The 19160-nt window shown below is 44.2% G+C and overlaps 1 protein-coding gene across 1 annotated transcript; it reads right to left on the bottom strand.

The window, feature by feature from the left end:
• Positions 1–10302: 10302 nt before the first annotated feature.
• Positions 10303–17646, bottom strand: LOC119271354. The gene is made up of 4 exons (XM_037553214.1): positions 17547–17646; positions 17047–17440; positions 11246–12161; positions 10303–11126 (listed from the first exon to the last, which is right to left on the bottom strand). Exons 1-4 carry the CDS (start codon positions 17570–17572, stop codon positions 10483–10485), a joined length of 1980 nt encoding a protein of 659 aa, XP_037409111.1. The 5' UTR covers positions 17573–17646; the 3' UTR covers positions 10303–10482.
• Positions 17647–19160: the final 1514 nt, after the last annotated feature.

Here is a 19160-nt window from a genome sequence, read left to right on the forward strand (position 1 = left end):
TGATGCAAGAATCTAATTCCACCAGTTTATTAATAGGGGTACGCACTGAGAAGTGGGTGATGATTGTTTGAGAGAATATCTCAACCTCTTACCATAAGTCCCGTTATCATCCTTTTAGGTAATCCTAATGAATTTATGCTAATCAAACAAATGAATAAACTTCTCTATCAGTTCTTAGACATAATACTCATTAAAAACAAATAGAGAATTGTGACTAAAATTCGACATCCCATATCTATTCTCTCTATAACTACCTTCTCTAAACACCTATTCCTCTCCCCAATAGTGACAAAATGTATTGTAGGGTTAACCTGAAATGACATTTTTAGATCCTGAAAACACGCTTTCCGTTGGGCCAACTTGAAGTGTTGGAACATGTCTATAATTCATAATATATAATATTGTTGGGAAACGTAGCATGCAATTTTAAAAAATTTCCTACGATCACGCAAGATCTATCTAGGAGATACATAGCAACGAGAGGGGAGAGTGTGTCCACATACCCTCATAGAACGAAAGCGGAAGCGTTAGATTAACGCGGTTGATGTAGTCGAATGTCTTCACGATCCAGCCGATCCAAATACCGAACGTACGGCACCTCCGTGTTCAGCACACGTTCAGCTCGATGACGTCCCTCAAACTCTTGATCCAGTAGAGGGTCGAGGGACAGTTCCGTCAGCACGACAGCGTGGAAACGGTGATGGTGATGTGATCCGCGCAGGGCTTCGCCTAAGCACTACGACGCTATGATCGGAGGAGTAAACTATGGATGGGGGCACTGCACACAGCTAAGAGAAGTCTTGGTGTGCCTTTGGGGTGCCCCCCTGCCCACGTATATAAAGGAGGGGGGAGAGAGGCCAGCGGCCAGGAGGGGTGCGCCATGGAGGGAGTCCTACTTGGACTCCTAGTCCAAGTAGGATTCGCCCCCCCCTTTCCTTTCTTCACCGGAGGGAATAGGAAGGAGAGGGAGAGGGAAAGGGAAGGGGGACGCCGCCCCCTCCTCCTTGTCCTATTCGGACTCCCTAGGAGGGGGGCGCGCGGCCACCCCCCACGGGCTTCCCTCTCTCTCCCTTAGGCCCATGTTGGCCCAACACTTCCCCGGGGGGTTGCGGTAACCCCTTGGTACTCCGGTAAAATATCCGAATCACTCGGAACCATTCCGATGTCCGAATATAACCTTCAAATATATGAATCTTTACCTCGAGACTCCTCGTCATGTACGTGATCTCAGCCGGGACTCCGAACAAACTTTGGTCACCAAAACACATAACTCATAATACAAATCATCATCGAATGTTAAGATTGTGGACCCTATGGGTTCGAGAACTATGTAGACATGACCGAGACATATCTCCAGTCAATCTCCAATAGCGGAACCTAGATGCTCATATTGGTTCTTACATATTCTATGAAGATCTTTATCGGTCAAACTGCATAACAACATACGTCACTCCCTTTGTCATCGGTATGTTACTTGCGCGAGATTCGATCGTCGGTATCCTCTTACCTAGTTCAATCTCGTTATTGGCAAGTCTTTTTACTCGTTCCATAATGCATCATCCCATAACTAACTCATTAGTTACATTGCTTGCAAGGCTTATAGTGATGTGCATTACCGAGAGGGCCCAGAGATACCTCTCTCCGATACACGGAGTGACAAATCCTAATCTTGACCCATGCCAACTCAACAAACACCTTCGTAGACACATGTAGAGAATTTTTATAATCACGCAGTTACGTTGTGACATTTTATAGCGCACAAGGTGTTCCTCTGGTATTCGAGAGTTGCATAATCTCATAGTCAGAGGAATATGTATAAGTCATGAAGAAAGCAATAGCAATAAAACTAAACGATCATAATGCTAAGATAACGGATGCGTCTTGTCCATCACATCATTCTCTAATGATGTGATCCCGTTCATCAAATGAAAACACATGTCTATGGTAAGGAAACTTAACAATTTTAGATTAACGAGCTAGTCAAGTAGAGGCATACTAGGGACACTCTGTTTGTCTATGTATTCAAACATGTACTAAGTTTTCGGTTAATACAATTCTAGCATGAATAATAAACATTTATCATGATATAAGGAAATATAAATAACAACTTTATTATTGCCTCTAGGGCATATTTCCTTCAGTCTCCCACTTGCACTAGAGTCAGTAGTCTAGATTACGTTGTAATGATTCTAACACCCATGGAGTATTGATGCTGATCATGTTTTGCTCGTGGAAGAGGCTTAGTCAACGGGTCTGCAACATTCAGATCCGTATGTATTTTGCAAATCTCTATGTCTCCCTCCTTGACTTGATCGCAGATGGAATTAAAGTATCTCTTGATGTGTTTGGTTTCTTGTGAAATCTGGATTCCTTCGCCAAGGAAATTGCTCCATATTGTCACAAAAGATTTTCATTGGACCCGATGTCGGTGTCAAAACCGGATGATCTCGGGTAGGGGGTCCTGAATTGTGCGTCTGAGGATCGAAGATAACAGGACGCAGGGGACACGATGTTTACCCAGGTTCGTGCCCTTGTAATGGAGGTAATACCCTACTTCCTACTTGATTGACTTTGATGAGTATAGGGGTTACAAGATTTGATCTACCTCGAGATCGTAATGGCTAAACCATAGATGTCTAGCCTATATGATTATGATTGCCTCTACGGACTAAACCCCCCAGTTTATATAGACACCGGAGGGGGGCGAGGGTTCTACAAAGTCGGTTTACAGAGAAAGGAAACTATGCGACTAGACGCCAAGCTTGCCATCCATGCCAAGGAGAGTCCCATCCGGACACGGGGAAAAGCCTTCATCTTGTACCTTCACGACCCATTAGTCCGGCCCATGTCACATAGCCCGACCATCCGAGGAGCCCTTAATCCAGGACTCCCTCAGTATCCCCCGAACTTGCCTTCAATGACGATGTAGTATCCGGCTTATGTCTTCGTCTTTGCAAGGCGGGTTCTCCATTGTACTCCTGACTGACGATAGTTCGGCCGCACATTAAATACCATTTTCTATCGTTTCTTTGCTACCGTCGCCTTGGCTTCCACGTGTCAAGCGAATGTGAATAGTCTAGGTGTTTCTTTACAAATAACCCCTTGACCATGCGGGAAAGGCACCTATTTAAAGAGATTAGATTTCAGAGACCATTCCCCACCCCACAGAAATCCTTAGAACTCACCATAGGAAATCGCCTAAACATGGCTAGTGCTCCTAGCTCTTCCTCACGCCCCAATGGCCCTCAAAAAGGCAGCTGGGAAAGTTGTTCGGTATCCCATGCCCATCTGAGAAAACTTCAGACTCAGGGATACCTTCTGCCCGCAGATCTAGTCTCCGTTCAGGTTAGATTAACTTCCATTGACGGCGAAGCCCTGGCGGAAAATTTCCCCAATCCTTCTAAAGAGGATCGGGTGTGCTTCGTCTCATTCCTCTTGAGAGGCGTAGGATTTCCTATTCATCCTTTCCTCAGAGGTCTACTGGAGTATTATGGCCTTCAACTGCACAATCTGACGCCGGGCTCCATTCTGCATATTGCGGGTTTCGTTGCTCTCTACGAGCTGTTCCTGGGCGGCGAGGCCCATTTCAAGCTATGGCGGAAATTTTTCTGCCTCATCCCTCGCTCCCAAAAGGGATCCATATTTGAGGTGGGCGGCGCCGAAGTATGGCACATAGCCGGGACTGGATACCCGTCCGACACTCCGAAGAAGGCATCTGAAGAGTGGCCCTCGGAGTGGTTTTATATTGAAGACGTCATTCTTCTGGACCCATCCAGCGTGGTCTTCCCGAATTCTCCAGTGCTCCTTTAAATAAGCGCGCCAGCTGGCGTCCCCGAAGCCTCGAAGAAGAAGATAGTGCAGAAGTTTCGAGACTAGCAAGTAAGACCAGAGTACTTGCCAACTCTGGGCTATCAATAATTGAGGTAATGGCAATTTCAATAATGCGATGCGTTCAGCCGCTCCAATCTAGGGGTTTTCCCATGTGGCATTACAACGGGGAGGATGATGCATCCCATTGTTTACGCAAGGGTTTGGACAACTTTGCCGCCCTGGCCAGCATCTTAGCTGATCTTTTCAAAGGGGAGAAGGAAGACTTCACTTGCTTGAAGTGCCGGGAAGGTTTTTCCATGTACAACCCCATCGACTGGGTAAGTTTTTGATGATCGGCTTTACTTAACCCTTTTCCAGAGTTACGCTAGTTGAATTTAATCTGGCTTCTTCTAATAGGAATGGAGAAAGATCGTCGAGGGGATCTACAGCCCTGCTCCGCAGCCAGAGGATCATAATTTGGACCTAGATCCTGGATATGAAGAGATCCGGACATATTTATATCTACTCAATTCATCTATGAAGGTCAGAAAATAACGGTACCCGCCGCGAGCTTCAACACTCATCGGACTGCATACATCAATATGTATTATTTCCAATAAGTCAGTTGCTCGCTCCATTGTTCCGGAGAACGGAATCTTATTAGTCATCTTGCCCATGAGGCATGGTTCGCAAGCATCAAGTGATTCATAATCAAGTGATTCCAAAAGCCCATCAGCATGAGGTTTCTTTATGCGCTTTACACCAATATGACCTAAACAGCAGTGCCACAAATAAGTTGCACTTTCATTATTAACTTTGCATCTTTTGGCTTCAATATTATGAATATGTGTATCACTATAATCGAGATTCAACAAAAATAGACCACTCATCAAGGGTGCATGACCATAAAAGATATTACTCATATAAATAGAACAACCATTATTCTCTGATTTAAATGAATAACCATCTCACGTCAAACAAGATCCAGATATAATGTTCATTCTCAACACTGGCACTAAATAACAATTATTCAGGTCTAAAACTAATCCCGACGGTAGATGTAGAGGTAGCGTGCCGACGGCGATCACGTTGACTTTTGGAACCATTTCCCACGTGCATCCTCACCTCGTCCTTAGCCAATCTTCGTTTAATCCGTAGCCCCTGTTTCGAGTTGCAAATATGAGCAACAGAACCAGTATCAAATACCCAGGCACTACTACGAGCATTAGTAAGGTACACATCAATAACATGTATATCAAATATACCTTTCACTTTGCCATCCTTCTTATCCGCCAAATACTTGGGGCAGTTTCGCATCTAGTGACAAGTTTCTTTACAGTAGAAGCACTCAGTCTCGGGCTTAGGTCCAGACTTGGGATTCTTCCCTTGAGCAGCAACTTGCTTGATGTTCTTCTTGAAGTTCCCCTTCTTCCTTTTGCCCTTTTTATTGAAATTAGTGGTCTTGTTAACCATCAACACTTGATGCTCCTTCTTGATTTCTACCTCCGCAGCCTTTAGCATCGCAAGCTTGAGAATTCTCTTTCCCATCCCTTTCATATTATAGTTCATCACGAAGCCTTTATAGCTTGGTGGCAGTGATTGAAGAACTATGTCAATGACACTATCATCAGGAAGATTAACTCTCAGCTGAGTCAAGTGGTTATGATACCCAGACATTTTGAGTATATGTTCACTAACATAACTATTCCCCTCCATCTTGCAACTATAGAACTTGTTGGAGACTTCATATCTCTCAACTCGGGCATTTGCTTGAAATATTAACTTCAACTCCTGGAACATCTCATATGCTCCATGACGTTCAAAATGTCTTTGAAGTCCCGATTCTAAGCCGTAAAGCATGGCACACTGAACTATCGAGTAGTCATCAGCTTTGCTCTGCCAGATGTTCATAACGTCCGGAGTTGCTCTTGCAGCGGGTCTTGCACCTAGAGGTGCTTCCAGGACGTAATTCTTCTGTGCAGCAATGAGGATAATCCTCAAGTTACGGACCCAGTCCGTGTAGTTGCTACCATCATCTTTCAACTTAGCTTTCTCTAGGAACGCATTAAAAATCGAGGGAACGGTAGCACGGGCCATTGATCTATAACAACACGTACTAAATTCATGATAAATTAAAGTTAAATTAATCAGATTACTTAAGAACTCCCACTTAGATAGACATCTCTCTAGTCATCTAAATGATCATGTGATCCATAGCAACTAAACCATGTCCGATCATCACGTGAGATTGAGTAGTTTTCAATGGTGAACATCACTATGTTGATCATATCTACTATATGATTCACGGTTGACCTTTCGGTCTCAGTGTTCCAAGGTCATATCTGCATATGCTAGGCTCGTCAAGTTTAACCTGAGTATTCTGCACGTGCAAAACTGGCTTGCACCCGTTGTATGTGAACATAGAGCTTATCACACCCGATCATCACGTGGTGTTTCGGCATGACGAACTGTTGCAATGGTGCATACTCCGGGAGAACACTTATACCTTGAAATTTAGTGAGGGATCATCTTATAATGCTACCATCGTACTAAGCAAAATAAGATGCATAAAGGATAAACATCACATCAATCAAAATATGTGACATGACATGGCCATCATCATCTTGTGCCTTTGATCTCCATCTCCAAAGCACCGTCATGATCTCCATTGTCACCGGCTTGACACCTTGATCTCCAATCGTAGCGTCGTTGTCGTCTCACCGACTATTGCTTCTACGACTATCGCTATCGCTTAGTGATAAAATAAAGCAATTACATGGCGATTGCATTTCATACAATAAAGCGACAACCATAAGGCTCCTGCCAGTTGCAGTTAACTTTTTATAAAACATGATCATCTCATACAACAATTTATATCTCATCACGTCTTGACCATATCACATCACAACATGCCCTGCAAAAACAAGGTAGACGTCCTCTACTTTGTTGTTGCAAGTTTTACGTGGCTGCTACGGGCTTCTAGCAAGAGCCGTTCTTACTGCGCATCAAAACCACAACGATTTTTCGTCAAGTGTGTTATTTTGACCTTCAACAAGGACCGGCCGTAGTCAAACTCGATTCAACTAAAGTTAGAGAAACAGACACCCGCTAGCCACCTGTGTGCGAAGCAGGTCAGCAGAACCAGTCTCATGAACGCAGTCATGTAATGTCGGTCTGGGCCTCTTCATCCAACAATGCCGCCGAATCAAAGTAAGACGTTGGTGGTAAGCAGTATGGCTATTATCGCCCACAACGCTTTGTGTTCTACCCATGCATATCATCTACGCATAGACCTGGCTCGGATGCCATTATTGGGGAATGTAGCATGCAATTTCAAAAAATTTCCTACGACCACGCAAGATCTATCTAGGAGATGCATAGCAATGAGAGGGGAGAGTGCATCCACGTACCCTCGTTGACCGAAACTGGAAGCGTTAGATTAATGCGGTTGATGTAGTCGAACGTCTTCACGATCCAACCGATCCAAATACCGAACGTACGGCACCTCCATGTTCAGCACACGTTCAGCTTGATGACGTCCCTTAAAATCTTGATTCGGTAGAGGGCCGAAGAGAGTTCTGTCAGCATGACGGTGATGGTGATGTGATCCGCGCACTACAACGCTAAGCACTATGGCGCTATGACCAGAGAAATAAACTATGGAGGGGGGCACCGCACACGGTTAAGAGAAGTCTTGGCGTGCCTTTGGGGTGCCCCTGCCCATGTATATAAAGGAGGGGGGAGAGAGGCCTGCGGCCAAGAGGAGGGGCGTACCATGGGGGGAGTCGTACTTGGCCTCCTAGTCCAAGTAGGATTCGGCCCCCCTTTTCCTTTCTCCACCGGAGGGAATAGGAAGGAGAGGGAGAGGGAGAGGGAAGGGGGGCGCCGCCCCCTCCTCCTTGTCCTATTCGGACTCCCTAGGAGGGGGGCGCGCGACCACCCCCTGCGGCTTCCCTCTCTGTCTCTCGCTTAGGCCCATGTTGGCCCAACACTTCCCCGGGGGGTTCCGGTAACCCCTCGGTACTCCGGTAAAATATCCAAATCACTCGGAACCAATCCGATGTCCGAATATAACCTTCCAATATATGAATCTTTACCTCTCGACCATTTCGAGACTCCTCGTTGTGTCCGTGATCTTATCCGGGACTCTGAACAAACTTCGGTCACCAAAACACATAACTCATAATACAAATCGTCATCGAACGTTAAGCGCGCGGACCCTATGGGTTCGAGAACTATGTAGACATGATCGAGACATGTCTTTGGTCAATAACCAATAGCGGAACCTGGATGCTCATCTTGGTTCCTACATATTCTACGAATATCTTTATCGGTCAAACCGCATAACAATATACGTCATTCCTTTTGTCATCGGTATGTTACTTGCCCGAGATTCGATCGTCGGTATCCTCATACCTAGTTCAATCTCGTTACCGGCAAGTCTCTTTACTCATACTTTAATGCATCATCTCGTAACTAACTCATTAGTTACATTGCTTGCAAGGCTTACAGTGATCTGCATTACCGAGAGGGCCCAGAGATGCCTCTCTGATATGCGGAGTGACAAATCCTAATGTTGATCTATGCCAACTCAACAAACACCTTCATAGACACCTGTAGAGCATCTTTATAATCACCCAGTTACGTTGTGACGTTTGATAGCACACAAGGTGTTCCTCCGGTATTCGGGAGTTGCGTAATCTCATAGTCAGAGGAATATGTATATAAGTCATGAAGAAAGCAACCGCAATAAAAGTAAACGATCATAATGCTAAGCTAATGGATGGGTCTTGTCCATCACATCATTCTCTAATGATGTGATCCCGTTCATCAAATGAAAACACATGTCTATGGTCAAGAAACTTAACCATCTTTGATTAACGAGCTAGTCAAGTAGAGACATACTAGGGACACTCTGTTTGTCTATGTATTCACAAATGTACTAAGTTTCCGGTTAATAAAATTCTAGCATAAATAATAAACATTTATCATGATATAAGGAAATATAAATAACAACTTTATTATTGCCTCTAGGGCATATATTTTTTCAAATATTTCATTTATATGGAAAGCGAAATGCTTGAATAGAGCATGTAATCTTAGTTGTGTTGTTTTAAGCAAAAATGCAACAATAATTTAGATGCATGATACACATGAGCATCATATACACACAAGAGGTTATCCGCACTATCTTATGCAACCTATCCACCTCAGCAAGTCTGCCACATCAACATTTCGTCACCGGCTTACGGATGGGCCCGTCAAGCACAACACCCCTGCCAAATCACTATCCGCTACCGTTTGACCAGCAAATAGAATGGACCTCTCTCTCCTTCAATAGCCCTCTCGCGAGTTGCAACCCATCCCTCCTTTCTACAGAAATATTTCCCATGGCTACAGTAGAGTGCAATGATTGGGATCCATCTCTGCGTGAGGCCACCCCCTCTGGCACCACTGTCTGTCCGACTCCCCTCCATATCACGATTTCCCATCAATGACAGAATCAACAAATTGTGTGGGCCGGAATCTGCAACCATCGATGGCTGCGCGGCGGGGGCACAAGCTGGCAGTGCGGTGAGGTTAGATCTATCAGCCAGAGGATGCTGCAACTGGCCACCAACATGCTACCACGGGCTCCACAAGGAGCTACAACCAGCCACCGAGTGTGCTATGAGGATGGCGCGAGCTACGAATTGTCATCGCCGACGCACATTTTGGGCGATGTTGTGCCCAGCGGCCGGCGATGCTACGACACCCATCACCTGCTTCTGCAAGGTGCGTGGCGAGGATGACAGGGTGCTACGACAATCATGATCAATACCGCGACTGTTGCGGCCACAGGGTCTGCGACGAGAGTCTGCGAACAGCGGCGCATGATGCTATGTTCGACGAGAAGGTGCGGCTCGCTCAAAGTCAATGTTGTGCTCCTCTTGTCTCTGTTTTGGACGAAGCGAGTGAAAAGATGATCATACGGAAGAGATCAAATGGTTTTAATTGGGCCCATCGGACGTCACACGTGCGACCAGCCAGGCGGTCGCCCCGATCGGCCAGTTTTTCTGGACGATTCTCCTAAAATCGCCCCCTTCATAGATTCTTTCAGAATTGTCACTTCATTTTTTTTCTTCATAATCCTAACTAATTAGATCTTAACTAGATAGGTTTGTAAAAAAAATGAAGTGACGATTGTAGGAGAAACTGGGGAGGGGGTGGGGGGGGGGGTGATTTGGGAGAATCACCGAAAAGAACTGGATGTCTCAATCGGCAAGACATAAACCGGCAATCTCCAGTGAATAGTAGGCGCAGACAGATCGAATGGTTTTAATTGGCCCAATCTTACTACATGCGTGCGACCTGCTATACGCTCGTGCCGGTCGCCAACCAAGAAATAAACCGGCAAGCTCCAGCGAACAGTAGCCGCAGATGCTCCAAGCGGACTCCGCCGTGTGGCCGTAACCAAACCAGATTTTTATATTCGGAAAACTCTACCTATCTTTCTACCAACAAACCGACGAGGATACCCAGTTCTAACCCTAATGTTTCTAGATTCTGGAAAAGGGTTAGATCTATCATCACTGATAGATCAGTCAATCTAGTTTTACACAGAAAGAAAGTTGTAAACATTTTTCAAAATTCTCCAACTGAACAAATGAATTTGAATTAAAGCAGTGCCGATCAGGCTCCTTTATTTCCAGAGCCTGCAGCATTTCCGCTCCTACTTCCAAAGGGTAAACAGGAGTGCACCGGCACAGAGTTGCCCTGCGTGCTATCGCTTGGCACCAGTATATGCTTCGCCCCGGGAGTGAGCTTCACCAGTCCTGATCTCTCCTGCACACCCCGACCACTCGATGAATTGTTGGGAACTTCTTGAATTACATGGCCTGGATGGCTGAGTGTATAACTCACGGAGTTAAGAACGCAAACAGACGAGCTTGTTGAATCTACAATATGTTGCCGAGGCAAATTGGCATGGCAAACTGAAGATGGTGCCCCATGCTGTCCGGTTATAGGCAAGAATGGTGCTGCCAGTGGTTCTGCCCCAGGGATAGGATCAGAGAAATAACCGCGAGAAGGCGGCGAATTCAGCTGATAGAATGCTGCACCATAACTGGGAGGAGGTGGACACCCCAATAGAAAAGGCTGATTGGTCTGCAAGTTTGGAAAATCACCATACCTGTTTTCATATGATAGTTGATCTCCAGAAGATACATGTGCTGTAGGAAACAGGCTACTGGAATCATGTGGAGTCATGTATTCAAACTGTGCCTGGCTTGTGCTTGAATGATATGTTGAAGCTTGAATTGTACCGGTAGAATTTACTGCAAAATCGGGAAACTTTGAGCTTGTAAAGAGAAAAAAAGGCTGTCCTTATCGCAAGAACACATTTGTCTTTATTTACATATAATAAAGCCGGGCGGAAGCCTGTTTCGAAAAGTACCTTTATGTTTCTGTGCAGTCTCAGTAAACGGTTCACCTCTGGTCATGCAAACTTCGAGATCTTTGCCCATCAAACAAACTGTCTGTCTCGTAGAAGGACTAGTCTCACCGAGTTCTCTTAAGCTCAGTGGTGGACCAACAACATCCGCGTCATAAGCTTTGTTTGCCTCTCCATGCAAAAATGTGTCTGCCGATCTTGAACTCCTTACTCTTTCCATGTCAACAGCACGTGGCTGGTTTTCCGGTTTCTGTGAATTGGAAGACAAATTCATCCAGTTTTCTCTGCGATCAAGCAATTCAGCCTCTGAATTAAAAGTTTCACCATGTGTATTTTCAAGATTGGGCACCTCCAAATTCGAATCATAGGTGCAGTCCAAATAAGTACATTCCGGTGGTGCCATATTCAGATCAATCAATGGAGCAGACATCTCTTTGTTACTAAGCTCAGCAGAGTCATCATGATCGTCTCGCTTATTTGCTTCATTAGTTTTGGTGAATGCTTCCTTGGGCATATGTGAAGTACTACTTTCTATAGCTACACATTTTTCTTCTCCCATAGATGTGGATGAAGAAGTAGCATCCGACAACAGTTTGCACAGACTTTGCTGTTGAGGTAGCTCACAACTATGCATCTTACTGCCAAGTACACCATCTGCTTCCGAGAAGTTGACATGGTTCAGTGATTTGCGACAGAGTTCTAGTACCTCCTTCTCCTTCGAATTGCCATGTTTGCGCCTTGTGTACGTTAGAATGCACTTTTTATTATTATCAATGCACTTTTGTGTGTCAGCCTTCTTCGCATCATTGATCTCCTCAGATATATTTTCTGTCTCTTTTCTGTGATGCTGTGAAGTCTCAGGTTTCTGTGATCGATGAGTATCCAGTCCATCAGGCAAGTTTGGACTTTCAAGTGTGTCCTATGTACATAATTGAGCAGCGTTATTTCAAAACATAAGATACATATTAACCGTGAGTACGAAAAATAAATACTATGAAAGTGGACATAACACATCACATTTGCACATGTATACCTTCAAACAAATCATCAGGAAGGCAGAACGAAAAGTCATTGAACATATCTTGTTATTTTTTCTGTTCTTCTTAAATTTGGCTCACGGAAATTTAGCACAAGTGTGTTATAAAGAATTCAGCTGGTCTTGCATATTTTTTTTAGAGAAAAGGCATACGCCCGACTTTATAAATAAAGCCACCAGGCAGAGTTCTGGTCTTGCATATTTGCAGCTAGTAGGTGAAACATTCATTTACACGCACTGCAAAACTAACAAACTCAGATGTTCTTCTCTAAATACAACTTGTTAGCTAGTGTCAGCCTCGGATGTCATCACCATGTTTAGGAAATACTCCCTCCATTCCTAAATATTTGTCTTTTTAGAGATTTCAAATGGACTAGCACATACGGATGTATATAGACATATTTAGAGGGTAGATTCATTCATTTTGCTTCGTATGTAGTCATCTGTTGAAATCTCTAGAAAGACAAATATTTAGGAACGGAGGGAGTATATAGCTTTTAAGTTCCTAGTAACGTAACATTTCTTGTAACCTAATGATAGACACACACACACGTGCATATATAGGTGCTCTAATAAATGACTAACATGTCTCTAACACTTTGCGTAAGAATAAATGTTTGATCCATTTTGATGCTGGAAACAATTGATATGGACACATGCACTAGTGGACTTAAAGGTGAATTAGATGAATATGCGTGTGTGTGCGTGTGTGTGTGTGCGTGTGCGTGTGCGTGTGCGTGTGCGTGTGCGTGTGCATGTGTGTGTGTGTGTGTGTGTGTGTGTGTGTGTGTGTGTGTGTGTGTGTGCGATCAAATATCCATATGGATTATTTAATTGTCAGTTTGAATTTTGGACAGTGAATAGTAGAATCTCCTGTTGGACACATAGTAATGGATTCATACAGACTAACTCATACACCAGATTGGACAGCTCTACATAATCAAGTCCAGTTGAATAGACCAAGAACATTGCAGAAATAATATGCAAAAAAAATAACATATCTTACATTTATGCAACAGCTAAAGATATGCAGAATTCAAACGGTAAAATGAATGCAATAATAGAACATTTGTGTAGTTTATTATTATTATTATTATTATTATTATTATTATTATTATTATTATTATTATTATTATTATTATTATTATTAGTAGTAGTAGTAGTAGTAGTAGTAGTAGTAGTGTATATATATCATCACATAAGATAAACAATTTAAGGAATGAGTACTGTGCGCAAACTACGGAGTTTTCTAAATCTTTCCTCATGGTACATGAAAATTCTGCCAAAAGTGTATTTACTGTACACAACACAGACATAAACCACACCGGAGACGAGGTACAAGAAGTCCAGGACGAAATCTAGGAATAAATTGCCAAGATGTAGACACACAAATATCCTTAAAATGAACTGGTATGTGCACATGTCAGATGATTTGGGCCCAAATGTCAAAGCAAAGGTTGGGTTATGTAAAAGTAACAACCAGGTGAAAAGCAATTCTTTTTATAGAATAATCCAATCTTACATGCACAAATTCACAACCATGTTAGTTTACGCAGCTAAAATCACATACGACAACATGTCGTCACTCAAAAGATACTTCATGGGATGGATAAATATACTTCATGCACATACCTAGTATTATGTTTAATACGAATTCAAATCATGAAAAAAATTTCAAATACAACCGCAAATAAATAATCACTAAATTTCTAGTCAAGTAGAAAACACAAAGAAACGTGTTCTCGTCCATTTCTAGACAAAGGATGGAAAAACATGGTGGTTACTGTTGGTTCTATAGTTTTCCACCCCTAGTTCATTGGTCTATACCTTCCCAGCTTTTCGATCTCTCAAATACATCTTCTACTTAGATAAGAATTTGTAATGCATGTTCCAAAGTACAAACATCATGATTGAAATTTTATCAGAAACAAGAGAAGAAAATAGAGACATTTAGAAAACCCTTTTCTACCAATGCAAATTAAATGTATATATAGGCTAGTTTTCTATATTGTGATCGGAATGGTCAAACTGTAGATGTATATAGTACCCGAACACGAACCATCGGATGGACCAAGATTTGGGTGCACCGGTGATCCCAAGCCTGGTGCAGACTGTAATATTTCTTATATTTTCTATTGTTCCCTAAGTTTGTGGAAGCGTTTTTATTATGGTTCTTTCGTTACATTTAGAACTTTCTATCACACTAGCTTAAGAATGAAAATTGGTACACTACAATGAATGCAAATAAGCACCTACTTCAAATGCATAGCGAGAATGCAACTCTCCCATTCAAGAATTGAGCCCATGTGCAGGCTTGTAAAAGTATACATTATATCTAGCTATCAATACATCGTGGCTGAAATTATCGTGTTTTCTTGAGAGAGAAGACCCTACCATGCGATGTAGTTGTTTTGTTCAATAAAAAGTTCACATCCATGGTATTATAAAAAATATTATTTTAACAAATATCTTATATGGTGATGATAAACCAATCATATTAACTTCCAACTTATGGTAATTTATGAATATGCATGCCCAATTTTATCCAACATAGTGTGCACAATGTGCAAGACCACCTTAAACGCAATCCATATATTAATTAATATACATCTATTTTATTAAGACATGCCCAAGTAAGAATTTGTATACCCAAAAACTAACGACAAAAAGATAGTAAAATATATATACAGAGAACATAATGTCTAGCTTGTTGTGTGGCTCTTGATACATATTACATTAATAATCTTGGAATAAGTTAGGAAATACATCGGTGCACGCATATAACAAACTCAAAAAAGGTGAGACAAAACACAACCAGAACACACAACTGTCAGAACCAAGACAAAACACAGCATTTCCTTTACGAGGCAAAACTTTAGTTTGCTTTTTAATTACATATGTTCAACACACCTGCTGGCCCATTGCACCTGGGGAAAAGAATACAAATAATCCAGCACTAACAAACAATGTCATCACATCCAGATAATCAATGGTCTAGCATACTGCCATCAATACCATGGTTGGAATGATGACGGCAATAGATGTGGCAACAGCAATCAAATATAGGAATTTGGGATGATTAGTTTCCCTCTTAGGTTAAGTATAGTTATTTCCTTCTCTTTCTAAGCTATCGTATTACACATCTTTTCAAGCAGTATAGGCACACACACCTCTACATAAGATGAACCAGCATTTTGATCATCAAGCAAGGAGTAGTGATAGATCCCTCTCTCTACTATGTACCCTCTTCTTTCAAGCAGCTGTGCCATCTGGCATTCTTTCACAGTACTCACCCATTGGTCAAACTATCAAAGTTCATAACATGAACGAGGAAAACAAGCTATCAAACTAAATCGGGACAGTGGTTATTGGGGATACTTGTTGTAGAACATAGCGATAACAGTTTTTGAAGAAAAGTAACATGTTTTGTGACCAAGCTGCTGATAGAACTATGTAATCAAGTGATATAATTTTAAAGAACAAATTCATAATCTAGTCCTTAGAGAGCAAATAAATGGGCTATTAAATCTTAAAAGGTGCATCACATGATGAGCCTTGTATGCAGGCATGTACTATGGGTGTATGCATATTACGAGCATTATCTCTATGTGAAATGTTAATGATTTATACAATGCATAAATTTTTTAAGCACTATATATCAGATGTGAAGAAATGAGGCTTACATTCCCACACACTTGAAACTTAGGTACAAGTTTGGAACCTAGGTGTGGATGGGTTTGCCCCATCGACATCGTACATGTTAAATTTCTATCCTATTCACTACAGGAAAAACACACTACGCTGGGTGTAGAAATCACCCGGCGAAGGATGAATCTACCTCGGCGTACCGTATGCCATGTGCGCCACTCGGCATCAATTACTCGGTGTACAGTTCATCGGTATACAACCATAAGCCGAGCGTATTATGTCGGAGTCCTGACGTACGGATAGGCCGAGGCAAAAACAGCAGCACACGGCCAAAAAAAAAAGCAACTAACGGCCAGGTCGTTGTGGTGTACCACACGGTCAGTTCACGGCGTAGAGGCATGTAAGCCATGTGGCCGATATAAAACTCTTGGCGTACTGGAAAACACAAGGCAAAAGATGACTTCCTTGTAGTGATTAATCTCCTCAACTAGTTAATTATTGGAACTCCATAATAGAGTACAAACAGCAGACCATGCATCATGCCAAACATATGGTGACAGGCTGACTGTTACATATTGGAAAGTGCCACGCGTACACCATCTTCAAAACATTGTTCCTATGCATGCCTAAGGTGTCTTGAAACATTTCCACACCAGCTATCATCACATAGATTCACATATTAAACACAACTCACCATGTAGTACAAGGTGTGAGAAAAAGGCAACACGATAGACCATGCCATATACTAATAATACTATAAGGCCATCTACAATGGGGGCGCTAAGACTGGGCGCCAGGGTTATTTTCCTGGACATTAAGTGTGATTCCCGTCCCAAACTAAGATATTGCTAGTGCATGCATATCTAACGAGTTCCAACGATCACACATGGTCTAATCAGACGGGAATATCAATATGCAAACTAGGATATTGATAGTGCGATGGTACAACTCTAGTTAGATTATTACCACTCATCAGTTAAGCAAAGCAACCAAAAACTGACCAGCAGATCAAAAGTAAAAAAAAACAGGGCAAAATAACGTAAGGATAACAACAGATGACATCATTGCGTTGACAGACAGGCAGAGGTGGGTTGCGATAACGATGGACTGGATCACGTACCTTTGTAGCCGCGAAATTCCCCTCAGGCTCTCGCCCTCCGGTGTTCTCCGGCGTTGCAGTCGCGGCCGCCTCCTCCCCCAGCCGTCTCCGCTTCCACTTCTCCTCCTTTGCCTGCCTCACGATGGTGCACAGCGCCTCGTCGCCGTCCACCTGCGTTTGCTCCTTGCATCCGCTATCACCGCCGGGAGGCACGTCCAACGCTGGCGCTGGGTCAAAGAGGTCAGAGATGGACCGCTTTTTCGGCGGCTTAGCCGCAGCAGCAGCAGCCACGGCGGAGGCGAGCTCGTCCGCCCACCACGAGAACCTCGGCGCCTTGATAGGCGGCAGATCCTCGATGTACAAGGGAGGACGACCCTCCGCCGCTCCCTCGACCCTCATGCTCTCCGCGTACCTCCTTCGGATAAATCACAGCGAATAGATCAGAAAAAGAAAACACGCACACATGAAGACGACAACCATAAAATAAAATCGACAAAACCAGGCGGCGCATCGACACCAACCTGATGGAGAACGCGGCGGAGGCCATAGATGCGATGTTGAAGCACTCCCTCGGCGCAAATCTACCTGCGATTTCTGAACGGATTTGGTGCTTTGGGGAGATATAAGGAGGCGTACATATATTATTATTTAATGATAAATTACAGTATATAATGTGGCAAGGTTTTGATAGCATGGAGGCGAATAATTTACGCCAGTGTTTTAGGGGTCGATCGGCCAGGCAATCGGATCGGCCGAACGGCCACTCCACCTGCCGTGCCGCGTCCGATTAGACCACGTGTAATCACTAGAACTCGTGATCCACGTCATCCTTTCCGTACTTTTGATACTCCGAGCATGGTTAATAATATGGCCAGCTGATGGCTATATAAAACTGTCATGTCATTTATAGCCATCATCTATATGCACTCATACAATAATGTGGGCTAGCTACACTACCAAAACAGGGCCCGGTGCCGACAGCCATATATATGCCGACGCCCCCCGTCGGCCTAGTCCAGGATATGCCGACAGCCGGATCCAGGCCGTCGGGCTATCACGAGCTATCCCGTCGGCACAGATGAGCCGTCGGATTAGGCCAGCCTACGCCTACAGCGGCTGTCAGCATAGTTGCTGGCCCGGCGGCCCCGCTCGTGACATGCGGCTAACGGTGTCCGATCTATGTCGACGGCCGAGACGGACGGCCGTCGGCATAGATGCGTGTGCCACGTCATCGATCCGAGGCGCATCGACCATCATCTATGCCGACGGTTGCCGTCGGCATAGATGCCACGTCATCGATCCGCGTCGCGCCGTCCATATCTGCCCCTGGCCTCAGCTATGCCGACGGCAGCCCCTTTTTCTTTTTGCATTTCATATAGAATTTTTTATGTTTTTACGTATTATTATTTGATTAACTTACATGTAGCATGTGTTAATATAAGCATGAATACCATACTTTTCGATTCTATACGGAGGGGTGTAACTTGCCTCACGGATGGCGCAACTGCCGGCCGACACCTGGAGGGGGGAAACAGCCGCATCGGGTCTATACGGAGGGGACGTTGCACCCAAGTGTTTATATGGGATGACCTACCACAACCGGGTGGTGTGGTGGCATGTCTGAAGAGGCGGCACACATCTCGGGGGTGTAGGCCCCTCACGCACGGCGCTGCCGCCGGCACCTGGAGGGGGGAAACGGCCGCGCCGGGTCTACACGGGCGGGATCTTGCTGTGGGTTTGGTCAGGATCTTGCTCCCAAGTGTTCCTATGGACCGACCTAACATAATCGGGTGGAGAGGTCCACTGGTTAAAGCCCGCCCATGGAAAGTCAAAGGGCTAGATCTCGTGGTCAACCGCTCCAGGGTTAGGCAGGACGGGAGCCCTCGGGGGTAGCAATGCCACCGGAGTGTCACACATGCCCCCATACATGCGGGGTGGTGTGGTGGCATTTCTGAAGAGGCGGAACGCGTCTCCGGGGTGTGGCCCCCCTCACGGACGGTGCCACCGCCAGCACCTGGAGGGGGGAAACGAATGCGTCGGGTCTAACGGAGGGGATGTTGCTGTGGGTTTGGCCCGGATGTTGCTCCCAGGTGGCCCTATGGGCTGACCTAACACAACCAGGTGGAGAGGTCCAC

Source organism: Triticum dicoccoides, chromosome 3A (genome assembly GCF_002162155.2).
Source record: "Triticum dicoccoides isolate Atlit2015 ecotype Zavitan chromosome 3A, WEW_v2.0, whole genome shotgun sequence".
NCBI classification, from domain to species: domain Eukaryota; kingdom Viridiplantae; phylum Streptophyta; class Magnoliopsida; order Poales; family Poaceae; genus Triticum; species Triticum dicoccoides.

Excerpts from the sequence above, each read along its gene's own strand:
- LOC119271354 (XM_037553214.1), bottom strand. The coding sequence starts at position 17,572 with ATGGCCTCCGCCGCGTTCTCCATCAG. Across the intron at positions 12,162-17,046 it reads GGAATTTCGCGGCTACAAAG|GACACACTTGAAAGTCCAAA; the intron begins GTACGTGATCCA and ends TTATGTACATAG. Across the intron at positions 11,127-11,245 it reads GACTGCACAGAAACATAAAG|TAAATTCTACCGGTACAATT; the intron begins GTACTTTTCGAA and ends CCGATTTTGCAG.